We start from the raw sequence: 23,132 nt of genomic DNA on the forward strand, positions 1-23,132 counted from the left end.
TCTGGAGAGCCTGGTTTCAACATCTTCCCCTTTCAAACCTAGTATAAAGCCCTCCTGATCAGCCCTGACAACTTATGGGCTAGAGTTCTCTGCCCTTGCAAGATCGATGAAGCCCATCTGTCCCTAGCAGGCTAGGTACCATAGAATTTGCCCCATGGTTGAAAAACCAAAATTCTACCAGTGGCACCAATCCTTTAGTCACCTATTGATAAGATGGGCTTTCCTACTCCTCTCCTCATTCATCCCTGCTACTGCAGGAACTGAGGCGAACACCACCTGTGCTCCTGTCCCATTAACTAATCGACCCAGTGCCTTGAAGTCCTTTTGAAGTTACCTCTTTCATTAATGTCATCATTGCCAGCCTGGACTACCAACAGTGGATAATAATCAGAGGGCTGGGTTAACTCAGGGCGTCTCCTACCTATATCTCTCCCCCAGGCCCTGGGAAGGCAGCAGACTTCCCTGTGGAAGCCACATATGGTTGGCATATAGGGCCTTCAACTTCCCTCAGAAAGGAGTCACCAACTAGAACTACCCTTCTTTTTTTCTTTATAGCTGTGGTTGTAGTCTATCTGGTAGATGGGGTGCAACTGGGAGACCCTCCAGACAGATCCTCTTCTTCACTGCCCTCTGCCTGACTCTCTGGGTCCAGGGCCTCATACCTGTTTTTTAAGGGCACTGTGGGAGGTGATGGGGGTTGGGAGGCTATTCTTTTACCTCTCTGATCAGGGACCTGTTTCCATTCCCCCCCATCTACTTGGTTGGCTCCATCTACCTGATGGCAGGAGGGGCAGGGCTTCGCTGTCTCCCGCTGGACTTCTTTTGGGGTCAAAAGGGTCCACCGGTCTATTTCCCTTTCACTCTCCCTAATGCTTTTTAGCCTCTCCACTTCTTCCTTGAGCTCTGCTGCTAAGCACAGCAAATCATTCACCTGCTCGTATCATATGCAGGTGTCTCTCACACTGTCCTCTGATACTAACACGAGGCTCAGACACTCTGTGCAGCCAGTGACCCGAACAGCTGTGATAAAATGTATTTTATTTTACCCTGTCTTCATCCACTGACATTAGTTAAACTTTTTTTTTTGACTGAATAAAAATAATTCTTTGGCGATGACGTTGCAATTTACAGGGCCTGAGGCAAAAGGAGAATAGCAGTTTAACAAGAAGGGGGATCATGTGGTGCTTGTTCATAGTTTTCCATAAAAATAACCATTAGATAACTTACTGCGTGTCCCTCTGCTATGGCTTGGCTGAATTCTGTTGCCTTGCTGTGTCAGGCAGCTTCCTGTCATACAGAGTGCTTTTGCTGATGAAGTAAGTATGCAAATATGGAAGTGTGAAAACTGCTTTTTGTATACATTACTGTCAATATGACTTTGAATTTTGGCAGACTGTAAAAAATACTCAAAGATAACCTAATGCATTCATTTTAAAATATAAATGACTGAGGACAGGCTTAGGGTTTGTGTAGTATTTATCCATGTGTTATGACCTGCCCCAGAAGGCAAGGGTAACCCAGGTTCTTGTTACTAGATCCCTTGGGGCAGATTAGAATGAAGTGACACTGAATGATCAGTGTTTATAAATACATATATGTAGGATTTGTTTTAGAACAATTTGGTTGTGAAGGAAAACAGGTATGAAGCTGTTTTGGTTGTTATTATCTACAGTAATACAGCAATATTAAAACGTAGAAATAACACTTAGGAAAATGGATGAGGAAAAGAAAGAGAAAAGATAGAAGTACAAAGTTATATAGTCACCGCCCATTGAATCCAGCAGTGAGACTTGGTAATTTTGATGTCTGTTGGTTGAAGTGATGGACACGGTCTTGCGGGGTCTTGATCTGGTGGGAGAAGTCCACAAAACTCAAAGATTTCATGAGTTATATATGCTCAGGTTCAGGTAGTAATGCCTAGTATCCTGCGGTGGGAAGTTTTGCAATGTATGATGTAATACTGGGAGTCACGGGATACTTCAGGAATCTTTGATGGTGTAAGTTGTTATGAATGTCTTGATGCTTCCTCGGAGGGGAGTTTTCGCAGCTGAGTCTGAGAAGTGATTGAAACAGAGAAAGGAGTAGACCAGATTAGGATTGCTGATTGCAAAAGTGTTTCATGGTAAGCAAGGGAAAGCATTTGGTCCAGAAACAGTGGATATGGTCTGTATTGTTATTAAAAAAAAATGCATCATCTCCACTAAAAAGCTGAAAGATGAAATGAACGTTACTGTGCTAAAGCTTGCAAATTGTATGGAGATGTCTTATTTTATACAGATACTGGAAGAAAGAAAGGTCTCTTGTAATTCTAGAATGTTATGGAGATTTTTAAAGGAGATGAGCAATTATAAATGGTCTAAGATTTAATTTAGATAAGTATAAAATAATGTACTTAAGAAATTATTATTTAATGCAAATACAAATGACAAAATTACTTGTTTAAAGGATTTGCAAAGTAATAATGAATCAGAGATTGGATATGTTGTAAAGTGATACTTTATAATGAAATCCATTCCTATCCTGATTTTTACATAGAGGCTGACAGCAGACGCACAGGGGTGCACAGACGCTCTCTTCTTCTGTGAGAACATAGAATCACAGAATAATTTGTGTTGGAAAGGACCTTTAAAGGTCATCTAGTCCAAATCCCTTGCCATAAGCAGGGACATCTCCAACTAGGTTAAGTTGCTCAGAGCCCCATGTGACCTAATGTTGAATGTTTCCAAGGATGGGACGTCTACCACCTCTCTGCATAACCTGTTCTAGTGTTTCACCACCCTTATTGTAAAAAAACGTTTTCCTTATAGCTCATCTAAATGTAAAACTATTACCCCTTCTAAAATGATTGTCCTCATATTTCTTATAAGCTCCCTTTAACTATTGAAAGGCCACAATAAGGTCTCCCCAAAGTCTTCTCTTCTCCCTGCTGAACAACTCCAGCTCTCTCAGCCTTCATAGGTGAGGTGCTTCAGCCTTCTGATTGCTTTTGTGGCATTCCTCTGGACCCACTCCAACAGATCTATGCCCTTCATGGATAATAACATGGGTAATAATTGCTAGTGTGATTTCACTGCCATCCGTGATTAATATACATTTATTAGAAATATTAGTCTTTGTAAATATGAAATCCTCTGAGTTTTCACTACTTGCAGTGTGTTGAAGCTGGAGTTAAAGTAATAGCCATGTTGCCTGAATATAGGACAGTGTATTGCAATGCAGCCATGATTAACAAAAGTAGTTTTAATGGGCTTTAAGCCTCTGGTCCTACCTGCCTGGGTTTGCTCTGAACACTGGTGAAACTTAAAAGTTCTTAGGGATCTAATTTCTTGTAACCTGTGTCCAGCAGACAGTGAACAACTATCCACCAACATTTTCTACTCACCAAAGATTTTTATAAGTGGTTTGTGAGAGGAGATTAAATTTGGTTCCTATAGGTGCTGCATAAGGGTAATAGTTATCTACCTTGTTTTTTTTTTTTTTTAACCTAATGTGGAAAATCTGTAGTTAGTAGGCAAAGATTATGACTTCTGCCTAAATTCCAGTGCAATTTTAGCTTAATTTTTTTGTGGAATTTCTTTGGGGCCTTGGCTTCTCAGTCTAGTTGCACTGATAAGTTATACAACACATGATCAAGTGAAGATTTTTCTTAAAAGTGAAACGTACTTATTAGAAGCAGGAAAAGTTCATCATTATTCAAATAATGAATTTTGATATAAGATGATATGATCTCCTGCTACGATAGGGTGACAACCTTAGTAGATGAGGCAAAGGCTGTGGATTTTGGCTGTCTGGACCTTAGTAAAGCCTTTGACACTGTCTTCTACAGCATTTTCCGGGAAAACTGTCTGCTCATGGCTTGGATGGGTGAAAACACAACTGAATGGCCAGGCCAGACAGTGATGGTGAATGGAGTTACATGCAGCTGATGGTTCGTCACCAGTGGTGTTCCCCAGGGCTCAGTACTGGGGTCTGGTGTACAAGTTCTATGAGGAGCAGCTGCGGGAGCTGAAGTTGTTTAGCCTGGAGAAAAAGATGTCGTTGGACAACTTATTGCTCTCTAGAACTACCTGAAAGGAGTTTGTGGTGAGATAGGGGTTGTTGGGCTCTTCTCCCAAGTTACAAGCAATAGAAGAAGAAGAAGAAGAAATGACCTCAAGGTGGAATTACCATCTCTGGAAGTGCTGAAAAGACATGTTGATGTGGTGCTTAGGGGCCTGGTTTAATGATGGACCTGGTGTTAGGTTAATGGTTGGACCTGATGATCTTGGAAGTCTTTTCCAACCTTAACAGTTCCATGTTTCTCTTCACTGCCCCTCCACTCCCAGTGAGCTTCTGTTTTGTGTTGTACTTGATACTAGAACAGGTTTCCTAAGATGCAGTAAGAGAACCTGACAAAGATGCAGCTATATGAATAGCAATATTGTTCCTGAAAGGAACAGTTCTACACCTTCTCCAACAGCTGAATGGAGAACTCCTATGCAATGATGTCCTTCATCTGAGCTGTTCCTCTCTCGAAGAGGCTATTGAATGTTATAAGCAGTACTGCAATAGCAGCCCTGTAATGTTCAGTTCTTTGTATGCTGAAAGTATCTGTTACTGCTCAGTTCCATTTGAGTTACTGTTCTGATCCTTTGGGCTTCCTGATTTAATAGTCAGTGTTTACTTTTGCAAAGGGAACTGTGATCTGGAATGTGTTTGTTCCCATCCTAAGGCTGTTGTGGATAAAATAATGAACCTCAATTCACTTCACTAAAACTCTACAGTAATATTAAATAGTTGAAAGGGTACTCTGTAACAGGATGGTTTACCTGCTCTCCATGGGTTTGGTTGATAAGGCAAATTTTATGTGCTTAAATTGCAAAGAGGACCCAATTGTCACAAGAAACCACTGGAGTTTTTTGGTTGCTTGGGGGTTTTTTTTTGTGTTTGTTGTTGTTGGGTTTTTTGTTTGTTTGTTTGTTTTGGTTTTTTTTTGTTTTGCTTCTAGTTAGGAAAGGTTATTTTCATAGGAAATGTAATATAGCATTCAGATTTCTGGCAGACATTGATACTCTTCATTATTGGAATTTTTAAGGTAAGGTAGACTGGAGTATTACATAGCAGTTCTTCAGAATTATGCTTTGGTTTTATTTTGTTTGTTTGTTTGCATGGTTTTTTTCTCCTGGAAGGGCAACTTAAATGTAGAGGTTCAGGAGACATGCTCATGTATGGGTATACAGTCACAGTATATCTTGACTCCATTTTGTACACTTGGTTATTTGTAGAAACCAGAAAAACAGAGAGAGGAAGGAAAATAAATAACATTGGAAATACCTTCTCATCTGCTCTTATCAAGGGCCAAGGGGAAAAAAAAGAAAAAGGGAAAGAATAGATTCAGAAATGGAGGAGACTGAAGAGAGGAAGTGAAGGGTTAAAAAGTGGAAAAGACTGTATTTGTTAAAAGGCTCAGTTTTAAGTAGAGGTAGGAAAAGCCATGTCTTTTGGCATATTATCTGGGAACCACTGAAACACCTTGCTGAGTACCCTGAAAGAACTGGAGCTGTACTGATGATCAAAGCAGTGAAGGTATACTGCAGCAAAAGAAAAAGAAAAAAAAATTGAATTAGATCAATAGCTTATGGGTCAGTTTCTCAGTAACTTCTATTAAACTAATTATGTGCCGTAGCACTTCATTTTACTTGTATAATATGTATGACAATTCCAGCTTTTCTATGGCAGTTCTGGTTGAAAGTTTTGGTATTTTTAATTTAGTATCACTTTCAAAGTGATTATGTCACTTTGTTTATGATTAATACTTAAATATTTTTTCTTAAGTCATATGAGTTCTCTTTTTGTTACTGTATCCTTTTTCCCCTTGTAAGGAAATGCCATGCTTATAAGTGGCAGTTTGTATCCCACTAGTTAAATACATTAGCAATTTGCTTATCCTCAAGATCAGCTAAATAAAATTGATTTTTAAACAGAAAATAATGCTAACTTTTTTCCTACACTATTTTTATTTTTAGGAATGTTGTCTCTGCAATTTGAGAGGTGGTGCATTGAAGCAAACTACTGACAAAAAGTAAGTAATATATTTTTCAGGACTGTATGTGCTTATTTTTTACTTTATTCCCAATCCTTTCCCATGTGCAAAGCATTTGTAAACATAATTACTTGACAGTGTCCCTTGAAGCTGAATTGTTGCAGAACTAAAATTACTGCTATTCAAATGTGCCACTGGCATTTTGTGAAATAGTTAGATAGTAAAATGTACGTTTCTTTTAGTATTTGCACGCACTTACTTGTTCCAAATTTTAATCTGCTGGCCTTTGTGTAGAGAAAGTAAATGAGAGCTCATTTGTCCCTGTCTGCATGAGGAAGTCTTACCAAACACCAAAGTGTATTTTCCTCTTTCCTCCTGAAAACTACCATACAATACCTTTGAACTTCTAAAACCAGTATTTTCAGTTCATTAATTTTAATCATACTGAAATAATTTTCAATTCTGAAATAGTTCTTTTTTTATTCAAATACATTTATAGCACACACTATCAAAATTAGTATTGTTGATGACATTGTATTATTAACAGAATCAATATTTTTTATTGTATCTGGATGACAGACACTATAGCAAGTAACCCTAAAAGCTGAAGTGGAAAATGTCTCAGCTTAATATTTTGTCAAGCCCAATAGTACAACAGTCTTCATGCATTTAGAATTTCATAATTAATTAGGTTATTTTAGTAGCTTGGCAATATCATGTAGACTCTTTCTTTAATGCTTTGGAATGCAGTGGTAAGACATGATCTTGGTACAACATTCTTTTTTGCTTAGCAGGAAAGAATTTATTTATCAATGATTTGCATTGGATTGCATGAGTGGTTAATTGTTCAGTTAGTAGAAGGTTTTATGTGAAACTCAGGCCATATCTCACCTGCAAAAAGCATTAATATCGTAACCATTCCAGTGGAGCTTTTGGCCAGTACATGAAAATTCTCATCTGATTTTTAGTTTAAATTCCCCTAAATTTGATACTTGCTTTAATCACAAAAAAAAAAAAAAAAAGAAAAAAAATGACGGAAATATCTCATGCCCTTTTTAATATTTGCTGTTGATTGATTACAGGTTGCTCCTTTGAAAATATGTATATCTTTTTTTGTGAACCAATTGAAATTTTTTCCAAATATTTCATAAGATTTATTCATAGAAAAAAAATCCACAGAGGTTTACATAAAGTGATTTTCTTTGTATAACAATACATAAAATCTTTGGCTTTACATTCTGTCACTCTGTAGGTTAATGTTACAGATTTATGAAATGGAATTTCTGTAAAAGCAGTTCAACTCCTGTTTTCCTGTTTCCATAATACCTTATAGCTGTTATACATTGTGGAGGTTTTCATCTATCTTTCAGCTTTAGCTACCATTCCAAGATTTTGAGTTTTTCAGAAAAGTATGTTACAAATATGTCTTTTTTTTCCAACAAGTGTAAAATCTAACATGTGCATTCCCTTTGCTCCTTGTTTGCTCCTTACAAACTAGTGAGAGGTATGAGTACTACTTATATTTAAAAGCTAATGTATCAAACACAGTGTGTGCAGGAAACAATTTACCATATAGGAGAGTTGAGATTCCTTCTTTTCAGCAGAACACAGCAATTATTTTGAGTCTGTTAGGTTGAGAGATGTCAGAGTATAAATGATTGGGTAAAGATTGATTGAAGAGTTATTTTATTTACAGCGTTTCTGTCCCATAAAGCTTAGATGGTAAGACTGTAGTTTAGCAGGTGGGCAGGCAGCAATGAAGAGAAAAAGGGTGTTATTACAAATTTAAAGAAGTCTTAAAGCAGGACTCTTTAAGTTAAAACATGAACTAAGCTGTCACCTTAATAAAATTATAGATCTGCAAGCTTTATCTGCTTTTATTTGGGCTGAATTTGTAACTTGCTAATTGATATGACATCTTTATATAAAGCTGTTATTTCACACTCTGATGAATACAACTTTGAAGTCACATGACAGCAGTTTATATTTAGTTGTTGAGTGTCATATTATACTTTTTTAGATGTTTTTGTCAATGACTTATTTGAAATACTACTTCTCTACTGCAGGAAAGAGAAATTATTTCTATTTTCTGCATCACCCTCCATCTTCTTCAGTTTCAGACCACATTCCTGTTAATCTGCTAAGATGCTCAAATAATATGTGTCTCTTGGAGATCTACAGAAAGGGGAATGAGGCAAGCATTCAGGGCTTAGAGAAATAGAGCAGATGGGGTAATGAAACCAGATGTACAGTGAATGACAGGGAATAAAGCAAATATGAGTCAAAGAATAGAAATGTTTTCCCTTCTTCAGATTTACTACTTGTCTATCCCTAAAAGATTTTAGAAGTGATCTCAGAAGGCTGCTCTTTGTTAATAAGAATGTCATTAGCTTCTCTTTTACTCCATGAAACATAAACTTTCAATATTAATTTCAGACTTTTTAAAGTTTCATTTAGCCTTTCTTATTCTGATATTTATGTATTGAAACAGAATTTGGAGGATAATAGCAATGCTTTCTGATGAATATAGGAAGCACATAGAATGATCTGACAAACTTCCTGAAGTTACACTGAAGTCTTACATGTAGCATTGGTCCTAGGCACTTGCAAGTGTTTTCACTGCTAAAGGTGATCCAGTTCATGTTGGTCATTGCACTGATAGCCTGATCACTCTGCTGCTTTTATGCCATTGTGTCTACGAAAACTTCGCACTTAATTGAAAGTGAAAGGTGCTTAAAAAAGTGTTGCAACAGGACATCAGTCTGAAATTGTATTTAAACGAAGTGGTGGTGGTGGTGTAACATTTGCTAAAATGTTTTGAAGAAGTTTAGGAAAGCCTAATAAGGAACTAAATAGAGATGATACCTTTAAAAAAACCCCAAAACAGAAGCAAAAAACAAAACACACAGCAAGTAATGAAACATCTGAAACACTTGTACTTCTATGGGTTTTTTTGGTGGTATTTTTGACTTGCCACTTTTCACAGGTGGGCACATGTAATATGTGCAATTGCCATCCCAGAAGTCAGATTTGGTAATGTCACAGAGCGTACTCCGATAGACACTAGCAGAATACCTTTGCAAAGGTTAAAATTGGTGAGTAGTATATTAATATATGCTTTGCTGTTAAGGTGTTCCAATATTTGAAATATATTGAAAATCTGAATTGTGATGATTATTGCAACGTAGAGTGCAGTAAACCATGTTTAAGGTAAGGAATAAATAACCAGGTTTTCATTAAGATTGACCTTTTGACACATAGTGGCAATTCATTAACACTGTTAACAGTCTTTGGTGTTCTATTAAAAGTAATTCAAACCTGTTGTTCCGCAAAAAAAGAATAACAAACTTGATCAATGTCAACTGTGGAAGTTTCACTTTTGGAACTCTACTGGTGATGAAACCTGAACAGACTGGGAATATTACACAATACATGTTTGTGACGTCTCTTTACTGTGACTTTTTACCTTAATGAACTAGTTATGAAGGTAAAAGGATGTATGATCTGTTTGTTATATTGTATCTCCACCATCTGGACATTGAAAAATGTACATAAAACAAATCACACAATAAAGAGTGTCGTTCAAGAAAACTGATGTACCCAAGCAGAAGATATGCATAAATGCAATATACTTGCTATGTTACGTATGAATTACTTAAGTTGTCACTGTGTGCGTGACTGTAATGTCTGGTAGAAAGTGAGTAATTAGTGGCCCATTCAAAGCCTTAGAGAAAGCATAAGTCTTCTGGATCTGCCCCACACTGTTTCCAATATAGTTCTTGGTCTACCTTAGCTTGTACTCACTTATTTTGAACTATTAATATTTTTTTTCTATTTTAGTTTACTTTCATTCCATTTGTTAGCTTTTGTCTTTTGTAACTGCATTTCTAAATGTGGAAGTGGAGTGGTTTAAACCTCAGAGTGGTTTAAAATTGGTAGCCTGTCCTTCAAATGGCAATCTGTTATGAATTTTTGCTCAAAATTTTAAAATTTGGTTTTCACAAGTCCTTTAAAAATAATTTGAAAGACATATCTAAAGAGTATATATATAACATACTATAAAAATGTAAGGTGACTGCTTGAAAATTGTTAATTCAAGGGTTGAAAACACAGAAATCATAGAAACATAGAATGATTAAGGTTGGAAATGACCTCCAAGTTCGTCAAGTCCAAATTCTGACTGAATAACACCATGCTCATGGTGCGTACCTTATCACAATGTGCCATGACAACTCATTTTTTGAACACTTCCAGGGATGGTAGCTCCACCACTTCCCTGAGGAGACTGTTTCACCCTTTTAGTGTTAATCACCCTTTCAGTGAAGAAATTTCTTGTTTTATCCAACCTGAACCTTCCCTAGTGGAGCTTGAGGCCATTTACTGTTGTCTCACTGCTTTTTACTTGGGAGAAGAGACTGATCCCCATCTCACCATACCCTTATTTCAGGTAGTTGTAGAGAGTGATAAGGTTCCCGCTGAGCCTCCTTTTCTCCAGGCTGAACAACTCCAGCTGCTCCAAATAAAAGTTGCTCTCCAGACCTTTCACAGCTCTTCTATTGCCCTTCTCTGGACTTGCTTTAGCACCTCAATGGCCTTCTTGGAGTGAGGGACGCAAAACTGAACACTTGTATTTTTTCCTTCAGTGAAAAGAATATTGCTTATAGGGCTTAGTGCTTTTTCAGTTCTTGATGCCTCCTTCAATTATAAAATGACATCGAACCACTACAGGTTGTATTACGCTGTGTATGCGCTTATAGTCTCCTGCCAGTACATGGCTGTTTAGAAACAGAGTACTTGCCTTCCTGAACACTGCTTTTTAAAGTAAAAGAGTTTGTATATTTGAGTGGAATGAATGTTGTGAAAAAGAAATTCAGCTGAATACAATAAAAATGAGAGGCAGGGTACTTCATAACAGCCATAAGTGTAGTAATGCTGCAGGTAGTAGACAGTCTTACTGTGAGGGAGGGAAGCACTATAATCCTGGTTAGCACATTAAACCTTAGTTTTCCAAGATTTCTTTTCTGACATTAAATTTGTAATGAAATAGCTAGGCTCGTACTAATTTAAGAGAAGTAGGCAGTTTGACCATTTTGAAAGTCTCTGTAATGATATAATGTCAATCGACCGATAAAATGTTGCTTCTTGGGTAAAGAAGCAGGAAAAAAGTCTGCCATAAAACCACCAGCAGTCTGCTTTTACATTTTGGCTTTTGTTGCAAATAATTTACTGTATCTGATGATTTTACTCCACTGTGTATCACAGTGAATACCCTAGCTAAACTAATTCTTCTGAATGATATTGTGTTATTCTATATTTAAAAAATAAATATATACATATATTCCATGGAATTTCATGGATACTTACTTTGTATTTTCTCTAAAGCCCTCTGTTTTAGATACTTTTTGTAAAACATTTCTCTTGTTTCCTGAAACATGGGGTTCCTACTTCTCTGAAGAGTTTGCTGTCAGTAACCTTGTGTACATCTGCCACGTCACTCTCAAATCAAATGTGATCTTTATGGTAGTGTTTGCTTCATGACTGTTGATGCTACAGAATAGCAATTAAGCTCTCATACCCACTGAGCACTGGGTACCTTGCCTAGAGGGAACCCCAGGAATTATCTGCAAATTTATTTTTTTCTTTCTCTAGGAATGCCTGTTTTTTCTTGTCTATACTTGGCTCAGCTTCCGTCTTTACCTTTCGTTCCTCTCCATTATCATTTACCCTTTACCTTGAAGTAGACAGTTGATGCTGTCTGTCTTGCTGTTAATTTCTGTAAAAGCATACCAAGTGTTGTACACTTTGAGTTAGCTCCGGGGATATGTGAGCAATTGTTTCAGGCCAGTTTTGCCATTTGAAATTATAGGGACTGTCAGTGCTGCTATTCAGCAGCCAAATCCTGTTTTGCAGCTAGCCTATTTGTTATTCACCACTCTCTGTCATTCAGAGCCAGAGAGTTGCCAGAACAAAGGCGGGTTTTGTGCATTGTTTCTTGATACTGAGCCTTCATAAGCAATAATTTTTTAAAAATACATTTTTGAACCTATTTTTATAATCCATTTTATGATAAAGCATGGAATAGCTAATAGTAAATGTGGGCTGCCCTACTGTGCTACCTCTTCTTTACGATATTTAGGATGTGTTTTGTTGACTTTTTTTTTTAAATGAGCAAAACAAAATGGAAAACAAATATAAAGGAATAGATTACATTCTAGCATACAGCCATACCAAAACTAGATATTACAATGTAGGAGCAAATGGTTCTAGTTGTTTTAAACATTTTTCATCCTTGTCCTCTCTCTTCCTCCCTCTTGAAATAGTAAGAAACCCAAATAATCAGAATATCTGCTGTTTTCAGAGATCCACAGAGGCATAGCCAACATTATCTTTGATGTAACATCTCCAAAAGAATATCAAAGGAAATAAAAAGTCAATTTTTTTTTTTTTCACAAATTAAAAAGCATGTGTGCAAACTTGAACATATTGGTAGGCTGTTTTGTATTGCTTAGCTAGTATGTGTACTGATTGCTGTTAAACAGTTTTAATTCACTGGAAATTTTGGATTGGAATCAGTATGTCTCCTGTCAGTGTTTCCATTATTAGATATTCAGGATATACTCATTTATTCTAGAGTAAAAAATCAATATTTGTATTAAAGTAGCTCACACCTTTAAGATTGTTTTATGCAACTGTCTCACATTTGCAGGTTAGTGTTTTTTTGTAGCATGCCAAAATGTTTATTATTTCTCTAGCTCTTTTCAATAGGTTATATGTCATGTACCATCACTGCTGAAAATTTACGACAGTGAAATTTTCATTAAAAATTAATTCTCTTGAAAATTATTCCTTAATGCCAGTGGATGAAAACACTCTAAATAGAAGATTTATCTGCTTTGTTTTTCATAGGGGCATGTGAAAGAAAAGAATATGATATGCTCTGTTGAAATCACTTCTATTTTAGGGGTGTACACCCATGATATTGTTGGACTCTAGCTGAATTTTCATGTGAAAGCAAAAGACCTCCCAGGCAACTTCAGTGTGGAAAGCATTCCACAAAGTTGCCATAATCTGTAGTTTCTCCATGTTGTCCCTCTGTGACTATACTTTTTCTATTTTTTTGAAGTATAAGTGAATGAAAAAGTAAGATTGTCCTGGTCTCTTTTGTCAGAGAGTCAGGCTTTCTTCCTGTGTTTTGTATTCAATCTGGTTGGTCACATCCATCAGACACTTTGAGTTCAAATAGCCACCTGGAATGACAATTTGTGATTATCAAACTATGAAACAAATATATTGAATATGGATGTTTAAGCACAGGTTCTAAAATGAAATGGCTGGAGGGATATACCTTACCATATCACACCTTATAAAACAATGTGTTACATAAACTACAGTGTGCTAGCTGATTAGTGGACATATAGTTCAGATGGTCTCTGTTCCAGTGGTCTCCCAGTTCAACAGCAGACATATGGAACAAGCATGAATATGGGAAATACACAAGTGCCAAAGTAAGTCCTTCTAATCTCAGTGAAAATGTTAGGAACAGATAAAAAGGAGGCAAAGTTGCTGAGAACTGATGGAATCGGGGGAGAACACATGAAAGTTCTCCTAACAGAAGTGCAGAGTTTCAGCTAATGACAAGTTGGAACAACTATGTGATTTGTAGGAGAATTTATGCTGTAAATGAGTGTGGTGTCAGCTTCCATCCCAACACAGTTTAACAGTGTCTAACAGTTTATCCAAAGCAGACAAAGCTTAGGTTTCTAGCTGAGTTTAGCTTTATTTATTTTATTTTTGCCTTGTTCCATTTGTCCTTGGGTCTCCAAGAGAAGCTTGGGTGTATGCTCATGCTTTTGAAAACCTGTTTTCCTTGGCTATTTGTATGTATGAGGCTTTGGGTCTTAGAAAACAGGCTGTATTCCTTTGTGTGTCAAAGTCAATGATAAAACTCAATTTTACTTCAGGAAGGGAAAAGCTTTTCCCCAAGTACCTAGATAGTCTCTGCTTTCAAAAGAGTGTTAATTACTCAGCTTAATTATAAATATGAATTACAGCTGCATGAAAAAGTCTCTGGGGATAAAAAATTCGGACTGACCTCTCAAACATAAACACAGCCTTTAAAAGAAAGAGTAAGTACTCTCTTGTCTGTTATTTTATTTTAATAAAACATAGGACTTAAAACTGGAATGAAATGAAATCTGTTCCTACTCTAGGGCCGAGGAATTCAAACCAACAGGTACATTTAGAATCATTAACATCTGTCCCTGTACCTATACATTTTGAGATGTCAGCTCTAAGATCATGTTTTGAATAGAATGCATATCAACTCAGTAGTAAAATACATTATCTCCTTTTGGTGTTTTCTGATGTTTTAAAACGCTTGGGTATTAGATTGACTTTGTCCTTATAGGCAGTTACTGCAATGCTGTACTGAAACATGCACTTAAGATGCCTTGTTTCTTTATCTGTAGAGTTTTCTATTATTTTTATATTTGAAATACTATTTCTCCAACAAAATAGAGGTAGAAAATGAGTTTTGGAATAGCTGAAGTTGCCCTGAAGCTTTTGATGACCTCAAATTTGTATTTGACAAGTGAACCGAGTATAACCACAAGTGTACTCTGAGTGAGGAACATTATTTTGAAAAGAAATCTACACTGTGATGATGACTGATCTACAAGCCTTTCAGTATCTGGCTGAAACCATAAAGTTTTTTTAGAAGGCTATACACTTTAAAATTTGCACCTGAAGGCAAATAATAGTGAGCTTGAAAGCCAGAGATTATAGTGTTGAAAGGTACATCAATTCTGAAAATACAGAGGTTTCTCAGTGGTATGGCACTGAAGAATGGAATCAAAGCAAAAGTGTGTATGAGCTTTTAAAAGAACGAGCAAATATTCTCCTGCCTGTCATTCTATTTTAATGATGTATGGAACCTCAAAAAGGATTAAAGACATTTGAGGATGCTGCTCATCTTCTGTGTTCTAATGTGCAATGAAATTCATTTGTTAAACTGCAGTGATGTAGTAGAACTATTGCAGCTGTGTTTGTGAAAGAGTAAAGAACCACTTGCAGTGATGTGCACTAGTGTTGCTATGTGTTTCTGGTAATACAAAGAAGTATTGATTACTTTCAATATTTCCAAAAATATTGCTGGAAGGACTATTGAGCAGAATCATTGTACCATACATACATTCATGTGTTAACTAGCTCATTGCACGTATTGACAGGCAATGGGAGCAAAACAGAAAGAAATCTTGAGACAAGTTTTAAAATATTTTCAGACTGTTTTAAAACTGTTAATGAAATAGCTTTTAGTGGCACCCTTGATTTTAAAAAAAATGGTAAACTAAAAATGATACAGTAGTTGATTACTGTAATATATAATTCCTTATAAATGTAGTGACTCATTGTCATCATGTACAAAATAGAATTTAGTGTGCATGCTTTAGTCACAGTGTTTATTAGATTTTTAATAGATATATTAGAAGAATGCACTTTTCTGGCTGTATAGTACATACTGTCAGAATAAATTGCTACAATGAACAAGATTCTATTGCAAACTGTCAATTTGTATCTTGCAATGGTACCGTACTATCAAGTCTTATGCAAGGTATGGAAAATGTTAGTTATGCATGACTATAAATAATGTCTGAAGACACAGAGTGACATAAACATGTTTGCTGATATAAGTGTAGTAACTACCAAGGATTAGATATGCCCAGTGTATACAGAATTTAAGTAATGTTTTAGAAAACCAGGAGAAAGAAAACTGGCACCAAGTTTGTATCTTAAGAAACTAATTCATAGACAGCATAATCCAGGAAAACTTATCTCTTATCATTACATGCACAAGGTAGTGCATATCGTTACTTTTTTTGTATATGTAGTGATTGAATACATATAAAGCCAAGGTATTTTTAAATGTAAATTTAAAACTGAAAAAATTTCTTCCATGATTTTGTACCACCTTTGTGTTTGGGTTGGAGGTAATTCCAAATATCAGTACAGCCTGGGGGATGAATGAATTGAAGACAACCCTGCTGAGAAGGACATGGGGTACAGGGGATAAAAAACTGGACCCAAGAAAACAATGTGTACTTGCAAGCCAGCTGCATCCTGGGCTGCATCAAAAGCAGCATGGCCAGCAGGTCAGGAGGGGGGATTCTCCCTGTCCACTCTGCTCTCGTGCAAGTACTCCCAGTTGGAGTAGCTCATCCAGCTCTGGGGTCCCCAGCGCAAGGAAAAGTAATGGATCTGTTAGCATGGGTCCAAGACAAAAATGATCAGAGGGCTGGAGCTGTTCAGACTGGAGAAGAGAAGGCTCTTCTTCCATGATTTTTTACCACCTTTGTGTTTGGGTTGGAGGTAATTCCAGATATCAGTACAGCAAGGTGAAACCTTACTGTGGCCTTTCAATACATAAAAGGAATTCTAAGAAAGACAGAAAAAGACTTTTAGGCAGGACTTACAGTGACAAGACAAGCTACAACAGTTTTATACTGAAAGAAGGTAGGTTTAGATTGGATAAAAGGAAGATTTTTTTACAATGGAAGTGATAGAGTACTGGAACAGGTTGCCAACAGAACTTGTGGATGCCTCATTATTGAAAGAGTTCAAGGTTGGTTGAGTGGGGCTTTGAGGAACCTAGTCTAGTGAAAAGTATCTCTGCCTGTGGTGGTGGGGCTGGAACTAGAAGATCATTAATGATCCCTTCCAAGCCAAACTGTTCTATGATGCTAGGACAAGGAGTGGGGACTTTCAAAGAATAAACTTATGATGAGGTAATCACCACTGATATTGCTGAGGACTGTTGTTTTTTAAAAAAATGTATTTAATGTGTATGTAGTCAGTAACACAGCAAAATTTATTCAAAACTGCTTTAGACTTATGGATAATAAGGTGGGGAGCCCTGGTGGTCTAGTGGTTAGGATGCAGCACTCTCGCCGCTGCGGCCTGGGTTCGATTCCCGGTCAGGGAAACTCCCCCGGGCAGATGGAGCTCATCAACCCTGTAAGGCCATCCACCTAAGAGAAGGTCACTCTAAACAAACCTACGTCCTGAGGACCTCACTGCCCCTGTCCAAGCTCGCTCGGCCCTGGTAGATGAACCTTAGGATTAAAGGGTGGGCTCAGCTCAGCGTACGCTGTGTCTCACCTAAAAAATCCACTGCGCAGGCTCGAAGGGTAAAGACCTTTCCCAAATCTTCATTCGCGAAGACTGGCCATACAATAAGAAGGTAAATTTCTAGAAGATTGAATAATACCACTTTATGGTCTCATAAATCATACCGGTAATAATTGCAGTGGTGCTTCAGTTTAAAATATCTTACTCTGGACACAAAGGTGATACAAGGTTATGGAAGAAATTTTTTTCTCCTATAAATTTGCATTCAAAAAAGTGTGCAACATTCCCTTTCCTCTAGTCACTGGGGACTTTCCATGACTACCATGACTTTTCAGACATGATGGAAAGTGGCTTGGCAGCTGTATCAGCTGATTCCTTCAGGACACTGGGATGCATCTCATAGGGTGTCATGGTCTTGTGTATGTTTAGGTTCCTCAGGTGGTCTTGAACTTGATTGTCTCTTACAATGGGATTGACTTCATTCCCCCAGTTTCTATCTTGAAATTCAGGGACTTGAGAGATATGGGAAGATTGGTTGCTAGTGAAAACTGAGGCAAAAAAAAATTTTGAGTACCTAATATTTTTTTTTTAATCTTCCTTTTCTAACCAACATGCCTGTAGAAGCCATTCTTATTATTCTTTGCATCCACTGCCAAACTCAGCTTCAGCTGCAACTTAACTTTCCCTACACAACCTCTATATTCTTCCTAGGATACATGTCCCTGATTCTGCTGCCTGTGCTTTTCCCTGTCTTTCAGTTTGGCCAGGAGATCCTTTCTAAGCCATACTGGTCTCCTGCCTTCCTTGTCTGAATACTCACAGATGGGAATTGAGAGCTCTTGAGCTCTAAGAAAAATGTTCTTAAGGATCTCCCCATTCTATTCTGCTCCTTTTCCCCTGAGGGCAGTTTCCCACGAGGTCCTGTCCACTAATTCCTTAAATAACTAAAAGTTCAGGCTCCTAAAATTCAGGGTACTGACTTTAATCGTTGTTTGGCCTGTACCCCTCGAGATGGTGAATTCCACCAGGGCGTGATCACTTCAGCCCAGGCTGCCATCGATCTTGACCTCTCCAGTTAGTTAATCTGTGACAGTAAGCGACAAGTGCAGTAACACTTCTCCTCTGTCACCTGGCTCTGTGTCACCTGGGTTAAGAAACTATCCTTGATGCTCTCCAAGACTCTCCTGGACTGCTTATATCTTGCCAAGCTGGTTTTCCAGCAGATGTCAGGGTGACTGAAGTCCCTGAGGTGGATCAGAACGTGCTGGAGTGATGCTTCCTGTAGGTAAGTTAGAAGGTTTTGTCAACAGGCTCCTCTCAGTGGGGTGGCCAGTAATAAACACAAACCATGAGGTTTCCTTTGTTGGCTTACCCTCTTATTTTCAACCACAAGGTCTTGACCTGTTCATTGTTGTTTTTCAAAGACAGGCCTGTGCAATCAGTCCATAGAAGGCAAATCGCCTGTCCCTCCTTCCTTGCCTGTCCCTTCTGAACAGTTTATAGCTACCATTTGGAGTGCTGCAGTTGTGTGATTTGTCCCACAACTTTTAGTGATTGTGATTAGATCATAGGTCTCCAGCTGCACAGTCAGTTCCATCCCCTTTTACTTGTTACTTATGCTGTTTTATAGATTTGATGTGTTTTAAGGATACAGTGATGAGTAATTGATAAATTAATTATTTGGACATAATAGGAAGTAGTTCAAAACTCAATTCAGTGAGAATGTTTAGCTCTCAAGAGGATAAATTTATATTTTTAGTACTTTTAACTACTTTTTTCCTGTCCTTTTCCTCATTTAAAGTTCTGTGCCATGAGGCATTGATGTGGTGATTCTTGGAACTTTACTGTGAGACCTGTTCCCTAAAGGGAATAAGGTCCAGGTCAGGTTATAAGCTTGAGAACCTGTCTACATGAGTAGATACTGGTTTTCCTTCAGGAAACTGACTGCTATTTGAAATAATATTTGTAAGGAGCTGCTGAAGAAAGTAATAAATTGAGTTGCACAGCAAATTCTGGGGATTTAAAGTAACTGAAGTTAGTGTTCATTTTGAAGAAAAAAACTAATGGCTGAGCTGCTGCCAGGGCTTACCTTTTTTTTCTATAAGTTGAAGTAGTTCTCTGTGAGCTTTCTATATATTCAGTTTCCAAGAAAAAGAATGAGGGTATTTGTTTTAGATAAACTTTTATTAGTGGAAAAATGGCACATTCTTTTAGAGACTAGTGATTTTTCCTGCCGTTGTTTACAGTGGGGCTTTTTTAGCAGTAATTTGTTTCACGCTGCTGTTTTGTTTTGGATCCCACTGTTATCAGAAGAAGGTATGGTCTCTTAGACAGCCACAGCTTCAACTACAGATGAGTGTTTTAAATTATCCCAGCTGACAGAGAACAACATTTTGTCTCTGGAGGAGTGGCATGTTTTCTGTACGTAGTGGTGTGAGATCATTTGCTAGTCACATCCAGTATGTTTAACTGTGTGGTCCTGAGGAATGGCTGTGTGTTATTTTCATTACTAGCAAGCATTACATCTGTCTTGTCAGCTCTGAACTTAAGCAGCTTAGTTATTCCTTGCACCTTATCACAGCAGGGCACTTGGCAAGCTGAGAGACTACCCTGTCCAAGTCTGACAAATATAAGTCATAAAGCAATGTCAACATAGTAAGGATGGCAATGCAGTCTACATCATCTTCCAATTTCTCCAGTAGCCTATATTTTACAGAGTGACACTATGACAGAAAAATCTGTTGGTGGAGAGTCAGTGTTACTGTCTGCTTTTTTCAGCAGAGAATGGTGTGTGTCCAAAGGTGCTATAACAAAATCACACATAGATTGGCATGGAGTTCGTAAAATGAATAATGAATATGTTAACTTCATATTCCACAGAATTTGACTTCGTGGAACTTGGCAGTTTTAGGGGTATATGAACACAAGTAGAGGCTGTAGAAGCTATCCTAAACTGGATTTGAAAGATTATATATTCCCCTGCTTTTTTGATATCAGAGCAATAGTAGAAGATATGTTCTTAAACAAGAGAGAATGAGAGTGGAACACAGAGAAGAATAATTCACATTACCTGATTCTGTATGATATTCAGCCAACCATCTGGTCTATAACTTACTGGTTTTCTTCTGCAATATTAAAAATAAATTCCTTGATGACAGAGGCATTAGAGTCTTGCAGCTGGGCAGCATTTAAGTGATTTTGGAGAAATTCCAGATATTTGCCTAATAAGGCTTGACTTATATTGCAGGTGTCCTTTGGTTGTAAACCTTTTGCTTTTTGATCAGCATGGAAGAGTATTTTTATCTTTGTGAGAGGTCTTTGGTTTTTATAACTGATATCTGTTTGCTGGCTGGTTAATTTTGCTCCTATAACACAACTTGCAGTGTAACCTATAATGTGCATTTTCCAGTTCAACATCATAGTTTTTAGACACCCCATGTATCTGAAAAATACTGTGGTCACTGTGAAAGGTACCTTTGAGATAACTGTCATGTAAGTCTCTTTACCCTTAGGAATTTTCTGTTTGCAATAATCGAATTCTTTAATTAGTCATAGTGAAAATTCTATCATTATAGCAAGTAGAAATTGGAGAGCTTTTAAAGAGAAATTGAAAACATGCAGCTCTCACCTGGATGTGCCTTGTTAGGTTAATGGAAAATGTAGGAAATGAAGGTTTACTGAATGTGTCACAGAAAAGATCTACCATCCCTTACAGAATCACAGAATCATTTAGGTTGGAAAGATTTCTGAGATCATTGAGTACAGCCTTTGACTGATTACCACCCTGTCAACTAAACCATGGTACTAAGTGCCATATCCAGTCTTTCCTTAAACATCTCCAGGGACAGTGACTCCACCACCTTCCCAGGCAGTACATTCCAATTTTTAACAACCCTTTCCATTAAGAAATTCCTCCTTTTGTCTAATCTGAACCTCCCCTGGAACAGCTTAAGACCATTTCCTCTTGTCCTAAGGATTGTTACTTGGGAGAAGAGGATGACCCACACCTCATTACTACCTCATTTCAGGCAGTTGTAGAGAGTGATAAAGTCTCCCCTGAGCCTCCCTTTCTCCAGGCTAAATAATCCCAGCTCCCTCAGCAGTTCCTCATATGACTTGCTCTCTAGACCTTTCACCAGCTCCATTGCTCTTCTCTGGACTCACTCCAACCCCTCAGTGTCTTTCTTGAAGTGATACCTTTCTTGATACGGGGAACTACAGTTTACTTTAGTTTTTTGGGTGCTGTCTTTCAGTCTTTTTGGGTGATTTCCTTGTTTGTGTAGCCGAGTAATTGTGACTCGCATACAAGAAGGTATCAGAGGAGTACTTGCTGACCAAATATTTGTATAATTTAGAGCTTTGTGCTGTCCTAGACAGCTTCTAGTAAATTACAGGCATTGCCAAATATATATGACTCAAGCTTTTTTCGTAATTATTATCTAAATAAGTGAAAAAAAAATGAAATCGTGGAGATTATAAAACAGGTAAGCAACATAGAAATAAGGGAGATATACTAGATATTTATACCTTGCTATCAGATTGCTTTAAAAGAGAAAAATTAAGATCAAGATGCTTGTCAACCTGAGTTTGATTAAATGATTAGTGAGCAGTCAGTGGGATTATGGATGAGACCTGGTGAACTTTCAGTATGTCTCATCTGTATAAAAGAAGGGTTGATATTGCAAAGTGATTTTTCTTTTCTTTTTTTTTACTTCTTTTTCTCTTTTTTTTTTAAATCAGAAAACATAACTCAGTATGGAACCTTGAACTGTACAGCACTTTGTAAGCAAAGCAGCTAATGGCTAAATATTTTTAACCTTAATCATTATGGAGAGAAAAGAGAGAAAATTTGAAGTGCAAGTGAACATTATATCTAAGCAAAAGGAAGAAGATACATAACATAAAGCTACTCAGAGGGATGATTACAGTCCATGTAGTTCATTTGGGGTGACCAGATCTATAATTTTTGAGTGGTTTAGTTTCTAATTTTTTTTTTCTTCAGTGCAACAAAATCTGAGCATAAAATGTGTTCTGTGTTAGGTTTTATTGTGGAAATTTCCACTATGCATAGGTTTATGGGTCTGAGCTGAACTGACACTTTGCTCTACTGACCCGTAGTCAGGGAAGTACTTGAGGTCAGATGACCTTAAACTTGTGTAGTTATTCTGTAGGGTGGTTTTAAAGAATAAGGAATGACCATAGTGTACTTTTAAGCATGTTTGAAAGCTTAGCAACATCTCACCTAATTTTTTTTGATTAATGTTTTAACTGAGAATAGAAATATTTCTTACAAGCCTGGGATTTTCTTTAGAGCTGTGTCTATGTTTTATACTCTGAAAAATTGAAGTGCTTTGTGGAAATAGGAAATTATTTTATAAGAAAACAAAAATATTTAGTTCGAATTAAAACTTGACTTTAACTTCTTTTTCAAACTTTAAAAAAATTTGGTACATTTAGAAAGTAATGGTTTCCTTTTTTTTTTTTTTTTTTTGCAGGGGTTGTTTCTTGTTTTTCATTAGAAATTTCATATCTTTCATTTAGAAATTATCAAAATGATCATTTGTCATTAGATTCACATCCTGGAATTGTTTTTTATTGTGTTTCTATGTCACTGATTTCACTTTCATAGGAACTTTTTGTATCATTTAGATTTAAGTATAGCTTCTGTTAGACATTTAAAATCTTCCTGCTCTCCTTAAGATTTGATGGGAAGGTCAGATTACTGCATTGCATAATCCTGAGATCCCTCAAAAACTAAAAGAGATGATATTGCTAAATAGAGCAATCAGTTTTATGGATCCACATATTTAACCATGAAGAAGGAATTCACACGTGGGAACAAGAAAGTCTAATATAGTGAAATTTTAAGAATGAGGGGATTAAAGAATAAAATATGTAAAAGAAAGTCTTTTCTAGACTAACCACCACTGTGAACAAAAAAATAGCTACGTTAATATTTTTAACAGTCTTTTCAAATTCAGCTCTT

At 37.0% G+C, this 23,132-nt stretch overlaps 1 protein-coding gene across 8 annotated transcripts in view; it reads left to right on the top strand.

The window, feature by feature from the left end:
* The window catches only part of KDM4C (lysine demethylase 4C), a 260,368-nt gene that overhangs the window by 179,968 nt on the left and 57,268 nt on the right, over positions 1–23,132 (top strand). For 5 of the 8 annotated variants that reach the window (XM_027634433.1, XM_027634438.1, XM_027634437.1 and 2 more), the window contains 2 exons: positions 6,006–6,061; positions 9,009–9,117. In XM_027634433.1, the coding sequence (XP_027490234.1) occupies positions 6,006–6,061; positions 9,009–9,117 (165 nt within the window). Of the gene's footprint in view, positions 1–6,005; positions 6,062–9,008; positions 9,118–10,469; positions 12,564–23,132 lie in introns of those variants that run through there. The other 3 variants (XM_027634439.1, XR_003526200.1, XR_003526201.1) reach the window with 3 other exon arrangements.

This window comes from Corapipo altera, unplaced genomic scaffold (assembly GCF_003945725.1).
Source record: "Corapipo altera isolate COAL_440 unplaced genomic scaffold, ASM394572v1 61411, whole genome shotgun sequence".
In the NCBI taxonomy this organism is placed as follows: Eukaryota; Metazoa; Chordata; class Aves; order Passeriformes; family Pipridae; genus Corapipo; species Corapipo altera.